We start from the raw sequence: 12,391 nt of genomic DNA on the forward strand, positions 1-12,391 counted from the left end.
GGATGGGAAGGATGGGAGGGGAGGGGAGGACAGAGAAGGTGAGGGAAGGAAAGGGAGGGGAAGGGAAGGAGAGAAGATGGGAAGGATGGGAGGGGAGGGGAGGGGAAGGGAAGAACAGGGGAGGGGAGGGCAAGGAAGGTGAGGGAAGGAAAGGAAGGGAAAGAGGGGGGAGAGCAGACAGAAAAGATAGGAGGGGAGGGGAGGAAAGGAAGGGGAAGAGAGGGAAGAAAAAGGATAGGAGGGGAGGGGAGGGCCGGGGGAGAATGAAACAAATGATAAAAGATTATAACCACATGTAACAGCCAAGATGAATATCGAATGCATTATTCTGGGAAAAAGAAACCCCAGCCTACCTGTAAAAGGTATCCAAAGCCATTTGTGTATTTTAGAAAATGCCAAGCACAGAGATGGTGATAGGGACTGCTGATTTCCAGGAGTATAAAGGAGAAGAGGATGTATGGATAGAAGAATAAAATGAAGGAGGCTCTTATGGGTAACTGAAATAATATATAGCATGATTGTGGTGGTAGTTACGGGACTCTGCACATATATTTGAATTTATAATACTGCATGCTAAAATGAACAGTATTAGCATATAGTAATTAAAATATCTAGAACTTGCACAAAATCTTGGAGTGCTAAGCATATTTATTATCTTAATTGTGAAAATGCTTCACAGGAGTAGACAAGCCCTAAAACTTATCAAACGGCACGCTTGAAACATGCATATTGTATCATACAACTATGTCTTAATAGAAAAAGTCTAAAAACCTTGACTTATACACGATTTACTTACAGCTGCCATTTTAAAAGTAGCTCACTCAAAGCAAACAAACTTAAAGCTCTGTCTTCACTTGAAGAACGCAAATAGAGTCAGCGTTTATTTTCTCACTCAAAGACCCAGAAGAAGGACTCGCTGTAAACATTTTAGTATTTCAGATAGATGTCCTTAGAAATAAGGGGTCACTTTTCAGATCTGGACCATTAATCCTCATGATGTCTATGAAGCTTTACAAAAGTACAAATTGTTTAATGTCTTTCTTCTTTAAAAATTTATTCTATTGAAAAATCTTCTTACAAACCTTCACATCATGCTTTAGCCTTGAACATTACAAAGAATAATTTAAGGAAAACTTTCAAGAAAATATACCTCAGTTAATTATTATGGTTTGGATCAAAAATCCCCTTGTGAGCTTTCAGGAGATAATTGGATCAAGAGATTAATGAATTTATGAGCTCCTGGCTGGGTGTGCTGGGGAGCTGGGGCCTGCCTGGAGGAGGTGGGCCACTGGGTGTGCCCGGAAGGGTCCCTCTTGGCCCAGCTGCACACTTCTCTGCGCTTCATGGCTGCTGGGTGTGGAGCAGCTCCCCTCCACATAAGCCCCGGCCACGAGTTGGACCTTGGAGTCCGTGACTATGAACTGAACCCCTGAAGCTGCGAGCCATGGGGACCTTTGTTTTTCATGCTGCAGGTGTCGGGCATCTTGCTAACGGGATTAACAGCTCACTAATACATAGATTTACTTTACATAAGGGGAATCCACAAATGTTATCCATGAAGCCTGAATAGCAACACCACCGCATGGTCACACGAGGTGCAGAGTTTTGTCCGCAAGACATCTTACATTTGGTTTCATAACCTGCTCTTTAAAATGCCTTAATCAGCTATGTTTCCCTGATGGGGAAGGACAGTGAGAAGTATTCCATACATTTATTGGTCATTTGTATTTCTTCTTTTGAGAAGTGTCGGCTCCCACAGAAGTAGTGTAGTGGGACTACTTGTAAAAGGGAAAGGGAATATGAACAATACCATATACATATCATAGGCAAACCCAATAATTTAAACAATTAATATACAATTATAATTATAAAATTATAAATAATCTTTATGATATATTTGGCTACTCTTTGCTACCTTCTGAGGAAATGAAATACAATGATCTTTTAAATGTCAGGCAAAAATCTATGACAAAACACCAAATTCTGCATTTATTTACTGATTTATTTAATTCAGAGTCGCACGACACAGCTCAGACGCATAGTGACCCTCCTGGCGCAGCCTCCCCAGAGCTGGGATTACAGGTGTGCACCACCATGTCCGGTTCTGTTGGCTGACACAATGGGACTGGGGTTTCAGGGCTGGCTGTGTGGTGCCAGGGATCAAACCCGGGTCCTTGCACTGGCCAGGCAGGTGCTCAGCCTGCTGAGCTCTCTCTCCAGCCCCCAGTTCTGTATTGGAGACTCTAAAACACAGTTATTCAAAAACTGAAGTTTAAAGCAAAACCCTTGAAAGGACACTGAATTCATTTCTCCCTGCACTTGTTCTATGAAGCCAACTTGCTACTTTGATAGGTATTAAAAGGATATGTAGGGCTGGCGAGATAGCTCAGTGAACTAGGAGCCTACTTTGGCAAGTACAGGAACCAGGGTTTGATCACCAGTCCTGTATGCCACGCTGGCCCTGCCCAGGGCATGCTGAGTAATCAGAGCTGGGGATGCCGAAAACGGGAGGATCACTACAAGTCCAAGCTGCAGAGCCAGTCAAATAGCTGAGGGGATTAAAGTACCTGCAAGCAGGCGCAGGGGCCAGGAGTTCAATCCCCAGGCCTGCCATGCCGGTCCCACCCCCAGTGCGTGATGAGATGGCAATTGAGTCTGAATATGATGTCATGAGCCTGTAATCCCAGTTCTTGGGAGTCTGATCTAGTAGTGAGACCCTGAACACCCTGTAGACATTTCCCTAAAATACAAAAAAATTAGGACAATTTGAGATGTGATTGAAAAACATAATAACTTTAAATTTGAAAAATGTATTACACTTAAAAAACCTCATTGATATTAATTCTTTTAAAATACTAAAATACTTTTCTTACAACACTCTCATCCCGTTGGTTTTAGCACTTTCCGAAACCCTCTGATTCTGTAGGTGCCTCACCGTGGAAGTCTAGGTGTTCCAAACTAGCCCAGCACACTCACCTTTTATGCACATTCCTAAGCTGACAGCTGGATGAAGAAGGTGGCTGGTGATCCACTCTAATGGTCTTACAAGCTTGCTCTTTTATTGGCTGGCATTGAGCTGCAGCCTTTACCATATTTTTTATCATACTCCTGAAAGAGGATTTCAGGACTGCCTCACAGGTCCCAAGCCTAACGGGATAAGTGTGCTCAAGCTGAGGTGGAATATTTGAGGAGGGACAAATGGCAGCAGGTCATTACTACAATAAATTCTGATCAAAGCTCATACCACCCTGCTTTGGACGACAGCCCCTTTTACCTAGAAAAATGATCTAAAACTTGATTTTTAAACATTTTTTTAATGTGATTGGTACAGTGTCTCACTATGCTGCTCAGAGTCATGGTGAGCCCTCTGTTGGCAGCCTCCCCAGCGCTGGGATCATAGGCATACACCACCACAGCCAGTCTCTGTGGCCAGCTCAGCACGCCCCCAGGAGGGGCTGGTGTGGCCTGCAGTACAGGGGATTGAACCCCCACCCTTGTGCTTGCCTAAGTAAGCACTTAGTCCAATGAACTATCTTGTCATCCCTAAAACTTGAAATAAGAGCAAAATGCCTGTGATCTGATCCATGTCATACTGGACCATTTTCAAAGTGGATCATTGAAATTATATCACATTTTCTAGAATTATTTTTGTTTGACCTAGTATTTGCCTTTAAAAAGAAAAAAGAACATTTTCAGTAGGTTGCCCAAGCTGGTTTTCATGTCCCAGGCTCAGAGGATCCTCCTGCCTCAGTCTCTGGAGTCAGTGGGCCTCAAGGCACACGATAATCTTTATCATTAATCGGACACATGTTTGTTAATTTGTATAATATTGATGAGCTGCTGCTGATTTTTATCCAGTGAAGACACAAGTGATATCTGAAAGCAGGCTACCACAAAGTTATCATTTTATTGACTTATGCACAACTAGACAAGCTTAGTGTAGCATTTCTGGCTATAGGATGTTATACCTCAAATGCTTTCTGAACCAGAATTGTATTTCTCCAGTCTCCCTCATTAGTGAGTTGGATAACTCAGTGCCAAATGCTGATTCATGAAAGACCACTTAATTCTTCCGCATAACTGGTTCCTACAGCAATTTACACACAACTCCCTGTGCTTCTGAAGAGCCACAATGCTAGTAAACATCATTTTTCAGGTAGGAGGTCAAGAGGAGAACCAGACTGAAAGGCATGATACCCCAAAGCCCAAATCTCTTCCTCACAAATTAAAATTTTCTTATTACTACCTGACCAAATGCAATAGAAAAAAATAAGTCAAATACACAAGTTCAGCTTTACCAGAGGAAAATGTACATCTAGCTTCTCACGCCTTGACAGTTTCTGAGAAATAATTGTGACACGTATCTTTTGTTCTCCAGTCTTAATCATAGAACCAAGTGAATTTTCTTCCTAAATCATGATGACTTCTTTATTTATGAAATAAGTCACGTCCAGTACTAGGTAAAGAGAGAATACCTTTCAAAAGAAATAGATCCCTGCTGAAATTACCTGGAGGGGACGTGACAGTAAAAATGAAGTTCCAGTCTGGCCCGGAGATCAAGACAGCCAAGTTGGAGAAGCGCACATAGCCATCCCGTGTTTCTGCCTGCGTGCACCCTAGGAACAAGCATAAAGTGGAACGTAGGTGGCAGCCATCCATGCACAGCCAGCGTCCCCAAGACCGAGTCTTTCCCAAAGAGGGGAGAGTGGACATCAAAGGAAAATGTTTAAAACTTAAAGCAATTACACAGACCTTCAAATTCTTCTTAGGCAAGTCTGCGAACCAAATAATTCAACAGAGACCAGTAAAGACTAACCAGTACTAAGCATTACAGATGCCAGACCCTGGGCATTACGACCATCACTGTATCATGGCCACACAAAAGCCCCACAAACTATGCCGTCATTACTGCCCAGCAGATTAAGAAACACACTAAGCAACTCTAATTACCCAGTGCTGGGCTTGAGACTTATAGCCCCCAAATGACTGATTTTGAAGTCTGCATTTCTAACCACTACTAAATGTTGACTATTTTATTATTAGATATATACAAAGAAGTGATTTTGCTATTTTTTTCCAAGGGTCAGGATCTCTCTTTATTCAGTGATTGTGTTTAGGTGGAAGCAGATTTGGACCCTTAGATCAGGATAGGACCCCACCAGCAAATCCCAACTGACGACACTGCTGCAGGTGCTCTGCTTGGCAGCCTGGTTTCCTGGTCCCTGCTTTCCCTGATTAGCTGCACAAAAGCAAGCTTACACTTTCAAACAATATGCCATCCACCACAAAGTGAAAGAAGGCAACTCAGGGTCACACTCCAATGTCATCAATTATCTTTGGACTCCACTATCCCTACATTACTTTTCTAATTAATAGCTACTAAATTTCACTCTGGAAATGTCACTGCAATTGGTATGGTGGACAAAGACTTGGGAGGCTGGTTTTAAAGTTTATAAATGAGTTTGAGATCTCCAAGTCTAAAAGGTATCATAATGATATAATACACTTAGCGTTACATTTTTCAATTCAATTGCTCAATCTTTTTCGTAAAAGCAATGTTTTTCTTCATCAATTTTGTAGAGCTAAAACTTCCTTTTTGAAAAACATCTTTTCTTTCATCTCTTCAGACTCGCAAAATAAATAAAGCACCCAGAAAAAATGGAAATAAATAAGCCGAGACTCAAATAAATGATAGGCGCCCAAGATAAATGTAGTTTATCCTCTTTAAAACCTATATGCATCAAAATTATGGTCAATAAAGTCTTGCAAACAACGAACTGCAGAGTACAGATGTTCAACTTGAAATTGTTTGTTGCAGTTTTTCCTTTGACAAACGTCCTTATTGTTTCCATCTTTGGAAGAATACAAAGCAGCATTTAATCGGAATGTGTCCGTTGAGCACAGTGAGCGTGGCTCATAGAACAGCCGCCAAACTGCCTCATGGAAAATGCTTTAGCTCCAAATGGGTTTACTTTTGCGTTAAATACCAGCTTGCCTTAGAGATCTCCACAAAGATTCCCATACATATCTATGATATTCTCAGATTTGAAGCATATGTGCCCAAGAGCTGAAGCAGTTGCTGCCAAGTACAGTACATTACTCCGGGGCTCATCATATCTTTGGAATAGCTAGTATAAAATACACAAATGCTGTGACAGGCTCCCCGATCAAGCTGGTATGAATAAGGTAGTGACCAAGGAAACATGGGATGAGGTAGAGTGTTGGGCTGGAAGTGACACAGAAATTGATCACACAGCCCCAAGGGAGACTTTCTCAGATATGCTTCCGCAGAGTGTATGGTTTCTAAAGTACCTTTGCTATCACCCCAACTCAGTCCTCTGCTCGCCCCTTGTTACATCCACTAGCAAGCTGTGACATGCCCCATAAGATGTTACATTTAAAAGTATTAATAAATCTTTCCTAGAAAAATGTTCTATAATTAAATATCAAATGACCTGAAAGGCCCTAAGTAATTTCTTTGGAGTATACAAATCTGTTTAGGTTTTTGTTACATTTGGTAACAAATATCTTTTTCATTGAGCAGAGTCTTCTAAGAGAAAAGAACACGAAGTTAAATGGTAGGACAAAAGACTTAGACTGGACAAACAGATGTGGACTTGCAGTTGTTGCTTTAATTTTCTCTAGGAAGTGCTTAGAGGAAGCTAGCTAATCCGTCCCAGTGGCCTCTGTGCCAGTCTTTCTGAAGTTAAAGAGAAATATTTCATCATGGCTTTCCGTGACACATTAATTCATGAAAAATAGAGTGTTTTGCATGACATGAGCATTTTAAAAACTGAAAAGTACATATGATTTCTTAATTTATTTTGCGCGTGCACGCGTGCGCGCGCGCGCACACACACACACACACACACACACACACAGAATAATGCATAGAAAAATGTCTCAGCCTCTTCCACATAACTTTCCACAAGATCTCCTCAAAGTGAGAACGCTGATAGTGCTGGTCCCTGTGCAGCTGCTGGTCTCCACGTGTCTTGATATCAATAGACTAAAACAGTACACCCTCAGGCCTTACTGGTTTTCCACAGCCGCAGCATGAGTCCGAGTTGGGCATGAGGACATCCTTAGGATGGGAACACTAGGGAGGTCCAGGATGAACAAGTGTCAGGAGTGGGGCAAGAGATGACTTAAGAGAACGTACGGAGCGTGGATAAGGCCCTGGATGTGGTAGTGTAGGAGGTATGGCGAGGCATGAAGGGCGAATGAGACACAGACTGTAAAGGCGGGAGAGGAAGGACGGTCTGAGTACTGAAAAGGGGCTGAAGCATTGATGAGGTATGGAATGGGGCCTCCTGGCATGGCCTAGACCTCGGACGTCCCCCAGGAGGCCCACGGTTCAGAGGTGGAGCTTCTGGAAGGTGAGCGGCCCAGGGGACACGACACTCCTCAGCGCGAGAATGCACCTGGCGCTCAGGGCCGTGCGCATCGTCGGGGTGGCGTTGCTCGGCGGGGTGCGGCGCCTACAAGCACACGCCAGTGCACGCACTGTGGAAGGCAGCATTTCAGCGCTGCCGTAGTAAGATCAAAAGGGGAGTGAGCACGGCATCCTAGCCATCTGCAGTGCAGAAATACCAAAAGCAACAGCACTGCGCGGCGCAGGGGGCAGAATGGCGGCGTCACAGCCGAAGTCCGAAGCTACCTCCTAATGCAGCTCTGAGCTTGAGTTCCACATTCACTGTGGGTAGCTTTGCTTTCACCTTACTGTCTTAGCAGTGTGGCTTGCTTGAAAATTTGTACAGAGGACATTTGATGCTGTCCTTTTCCTTAGAGTTTCAGATTTAAGGAGTCATAGCATTTGCTGCTTGGGTAAAGAAATGACTGAGAGCAAAAGAGAGTCAGCACACTGTTCATTATTTTTAACAAAGTGAGCAAAAATAGATTGGAAAGCCTTTGAGAAAAGCCTCTCAAAACACACAGCATTCCCCGTCCTGTAAAACTGCATTGTGTGTAGAGAAAGCCGAGAGGGTGATAGGGAAGCAAAGAGAGGAAGTGAATTATTTCTGTGTACAGTTGAAAAAGGTTTGACGTCTTAATAAATAAGTAGGTGAAGCAGGGAAATCATAGCCAAAATAATTGAAAGAGAAATTGAAAGGAGACAGTAGAAAATTTATAGCTCTAATAAGAAAACAATAAAGTTTAAGCAGTAAGGGTTTTGAAGCTATGAAATGTTTAATCACAAATGTTGATGGCCTCCTCCAGAGTTCTTAGGAGAGAGTTCTCTTCTTTGGAGTTGATGAAAGGCATGAACTAAGTCAAATGGGGACACTAAAAAGCCTGAGATCTGAGATCGAGTTATAGAACCTGTTTCATCTGCAAACTTAACCATAAATTATATATCTTCCTTTCTTAAAGACAAATAGTAAAAAGTGAAAAAACAATATCCTCACAATAGCTAGGAATTGTGAGCCAGATTATAGAAAGACTTTTAACTAAAAATAAATGCAGCAGAAGAGACAAGATTTAGCATGCCTATGATTGACGTATTTTATTCAGTTTAGCATTTAATATGCTAGCAACCATATGGAGGATCTTAGACATATAGCTAGGATGGAGCAAGAGATGAGTGGAAAGTCAGCACCTATTCTTCAAAATGAGCAATTTTATAGAGAGGCTGACATATGAACTGACACTGAAATCACCTCTAAGTCTGGAAATAAAACATTTCAGAAAACATAAAATCAATAGAAAGACCCTAGCTGTTGCCATGAAGCATATGAAAAACATAAGCAGTCATTCTTTAAAGTGTTATTATCCTCAAATTTGTATAAGGATAAAGATATTTGATCAAGAAATTACAAGCAGATATATACTCAGTACAACACTTTAAGATTGGCAATGATTAATCAGTATGAAATCTCTTGGGAACCCATTCCTGTCAGATCTCAAAGGGCAGGCATCATCGCCATTTATGTGATCCTGCATAAGTAGCCACTCCTTTAGGCCGTGTTTCCAAAAGGAATGATTGACGAGAATTGACAAGATGTAAATAGCATGGAACTTTGCAGATGATTACTGTAAAAAACATAATTTTTATTCCTTTCTTGTTTCTTTACTGTTACTGTCAGATAGCTCTTTGATATACATACTTCGGCACATTTATCATATGCAACAACTAAGCTAATATTAACAAAGTATTTCTAAGCTAAAACAGCAGTATAAACCTACAATTCAGAGATTTTCTTGGTTCCTAGCTCTTTGTCATATGATCCAACAAATCTAAGTTAAAAAACACAAAAACTAAAATCATTGTTTCTACACCTTTACTTACATTATCCTGCAAGGACTATTTTGAGGCAGGTGACCTAGACTTGAATTTGTGGGGATGAAAGTGAATGCTTTCTTTTCTAAAAATGTTTTCTATGACCTATCTTAAAAATTCATTTAATCAATTTAAGTTTATGGGATATTTTATTAATTTACTCACTGGAACTAATTAGAATGATTAAATGGATTTCACAGGTTCGCATTTTCAGACTTTTAAAATCTGTGACCTTCTATTTAAATGTGTAAATGATTTTAGAATATTCCATTGAGCCATCCTGTTCTTAATTAGATCGGTTGGATCTAATATGAATCCTCTTCGCCTCGGGGCAACACCTGAGAATTGAACTATGATCATGCATACCTAGGTAAGAGATTTGAAATACAGATCCCCAAGACTTGGCCCAAGGGCGTTGGATGGCCACTCCACAGAGAGATCCAGTGGTGTGCCTTTTAGGGTCTGTCTGGAGAGAAGGGAGCAAGTAGACTGTCCAGGTAGAAAAAAGAATGTCATTCTACCTGCAGCCAGGGAAAATCTTGAGGCCCTTGTACAAAGAGCAAATCCCTCTGTACTGAGAGAGCTTGAAGCTCTCAGACAGGGTCACGTGTTGGAAGCTATCCTGCTGGACTCCATACAAGAGAGAGAATACTCCTCATGGGAAAAATGATCAATAATTTGGGGCTCAGTTGACAAAAAGCAGGTAAGAGGACAGGAAGCTCTTGTAACTCATTGGAATACAGTCACAACACATGTAAGGCAGAATATCCTTTTTCCTTTTGCCTTAAATCATTCTTACAAAAAGACTTTCATTTTAATTAGGCCCAGCAGCCAGGTCATGCTTACTTTTATGTGTTTCTAAGGACCACATTTTTATACTGTTTAAAACATTAAAAATTTAATAATTGAACTGTTGCATAATAAAAGAATGTGTACTTTCTAATTCTGAAGCAAAAATAAGTGGCAAGAGAACAAATCCTAGGGAATTCTGAGTTGTGACAGAGCATAGGGGTCTTGCAGCATGCTGGATTTCAGATACATTTGGGGGGCCATAGAGTCAAGAATTTAAAACACAGAAAATATTTGCCCACAAAATCATCTAATATCTGCTGTTCCTCTCTGGGCCAGACCCTAAAACACACATGCCCAGGTTTCTCCACAGAATATATAATCCAACGCTCTTAGACCAAGACTTGGGAGATCTGTATTTGAAATAAAATCCACTTGCGTTTTCATTCACAAGTTATAAGAAACGTAGTTGGAGTTCGTGGTGGCTCCAGGTTTGAACAGAAGGGAAAGGAACGCACTATGGAGTAGAGAGGAGAAAACTAACTCTGAGGACCCTGTTGGGATGGATGCTTTAGTACTGATAAATGCATTTATTCTTCACAACTTTGAGAGCAAATATTTCTAATTCCACATAAAACCATATTGAAAGGGATAAGTTTCTCCCTGGGCCAGCTCATGACACTGCATAAACAGGAGCACTGGGTGTTCTGCAGGGAAATGGATTTGCGATGCGGCCCACGCCCCAGGGCCCCTTTCTTTACAGCACACTGAGAACACAGGTCTGATGAAAATGCTTCTTTACTACTATGTAGGAAAGGTGAAGGAGAAGGTGGTGCCTTGAGTCCTCATGGCTGGCCACTCTGAGCTCTCTTTCTGTGATACCGGCCCTAGTGATGGGAAGGGATGAAAGATCCCTCAAGATCCCTGGATGTGTTGAGCATGAACTTCACTAGGGATTCCTGAAGGGTGCTGTGTGGTCGGGATAGAAATTGAGGGTGTCCTCCCAGCAGCCACGCACTGCAATTCAGGGGCCTTGGTGAAACGTTAGGGGGGTGGAAACGCGGTCTGGCTGTGGTGCGCAGAGCAGGGGCCTTTGGTAGATGATTAGAAGATAAGCTCACCAGGGCGGAGGTGGAATGTCTCTTACTGGATATTTTGAAAAGAGAATCCAGACAGATAGACAGACCACACACACACACACACACACACACACACACACACACACTCACTCCCTGGGTCTTGGCAGGTGATGCCCTGTGCTGCGGGGGACTCTGCCAGCAAGAAGGTCATCATCAGAGATGCACCTTGAAACTCTAGTATTACGGGCTAAAAAACCTGCTTTTATATAACGTTATCAGTGTTAGGTATTTTGCTATCGTAACAATAATGCTCTAAGACAAACGCAAATGTGTTCTGTACCAAGCAGTAACAGGTGCCTGAAACTCTTGGACACTGACCTCTCAGCCCTGAATCTGGTGCTCCTTCCAGGGAAACTGAGACGGTCCATGGCTCTGCGGGGGACCCCAGAGACTCCACTCTTCGATACTGCAAATGGGGAAAGGAATGGGAAACAAATAAGCTGGTTGCAAAACACTGTTTTTTTTTTTTTTTTTTCTTCTTCTGTATTTAGGACAGAGTCTACAGGGTGTTCAGGGTCTCACTACCTAGATCAGACTCATAGTGATTCTCCTGTTCACGGCCTCTCAAGTGCTGGGATTACAGGTGCCACCACCACGCCCAATCTCAATCCCCATCTCAGCACGCCCCAGGAGTGGGACTGGCATGGCGTGCCAGGCATCAAACCCGGGCCTCTGATCTCTGCCTACGCAGGCGCTTTAGTCCACTGAGCTCTCAGGCTGGCCCCAAAAGACTATTTTGTGAAGTTATGTAAAAAAGAAGAGTATTTAGACTAAAATGTTTATACAACATTCATCCAGTATAAAGGAAAATGGTGATGTTTTTCTCATGTTGAGAATATAGCTCATAAAAGAAAAAGTTATTGCAAGAAAATTTAAAGCAGAGAAGTGGAAAGGAGAAATGAAAGCTGTCTATGCAAAAGTATGGTGATGCTGAGTTGAAAGCTAAGAAAAGTTAGGAGAAGAAAGCAGAGGTGGCTGGGCATGGGGGTGTCCATCCAAAACCCAGTACTCTGGAGGCTGAGCACGAAAGCTTCCAAGTTAGCTTCCCAGGCTGGAGGAGGTGGAGATCTAGGTGGACCCTATCTCGAAGCAAGAAAAGAGGCTATGTGAAGGCCCTGGGTTCAGGGCAGAGAAAGAGAGAAAGGGGGAAGAGAGAGAGAGAGAGAGAGAGAGAGAGAGAGAG

At 42.3% G+C, this 12,391-nt stretch overlaps 1 protein-coding gene across 1 annotated transcript in view; it reads right to left on the minus strand.

Annotated features, from left to right (window-relative positions):
• Positions 1–12,391, minus strand: part of Pkhd1 (PKHD1, fibrocystin/polyductin) — a 503,959-nt gene that overhangs the window by 16,336 nt on the left and 475,232 nt on the right. The window contains 2 exon segments of the mRNA XM_023712007.1: positions 4,509–4,616; positions 11,527–11,614. Of these exon segments, the coding sequence (XP_023567775.1) occupies positions 4,509–4,616; positions 11,527–11,614 (196 nt within the window).

Source organism: Octodon degus, unplaced genomic scaffold (assembly GCF_000260255.1).
Source record: "Octodon degus isolate 3935 unplaced genomic scaffold, OctDeg1.0 scaffold00022, whole genome shotgun sequence".
In the NCBI taxonomy this organism is placed as follows: domain Eukaryota; kingdom Metazoa; phylum Chordata; class Mammalia; order Rodentia; family Octodontidae; genus Octodon; species Octodon degus.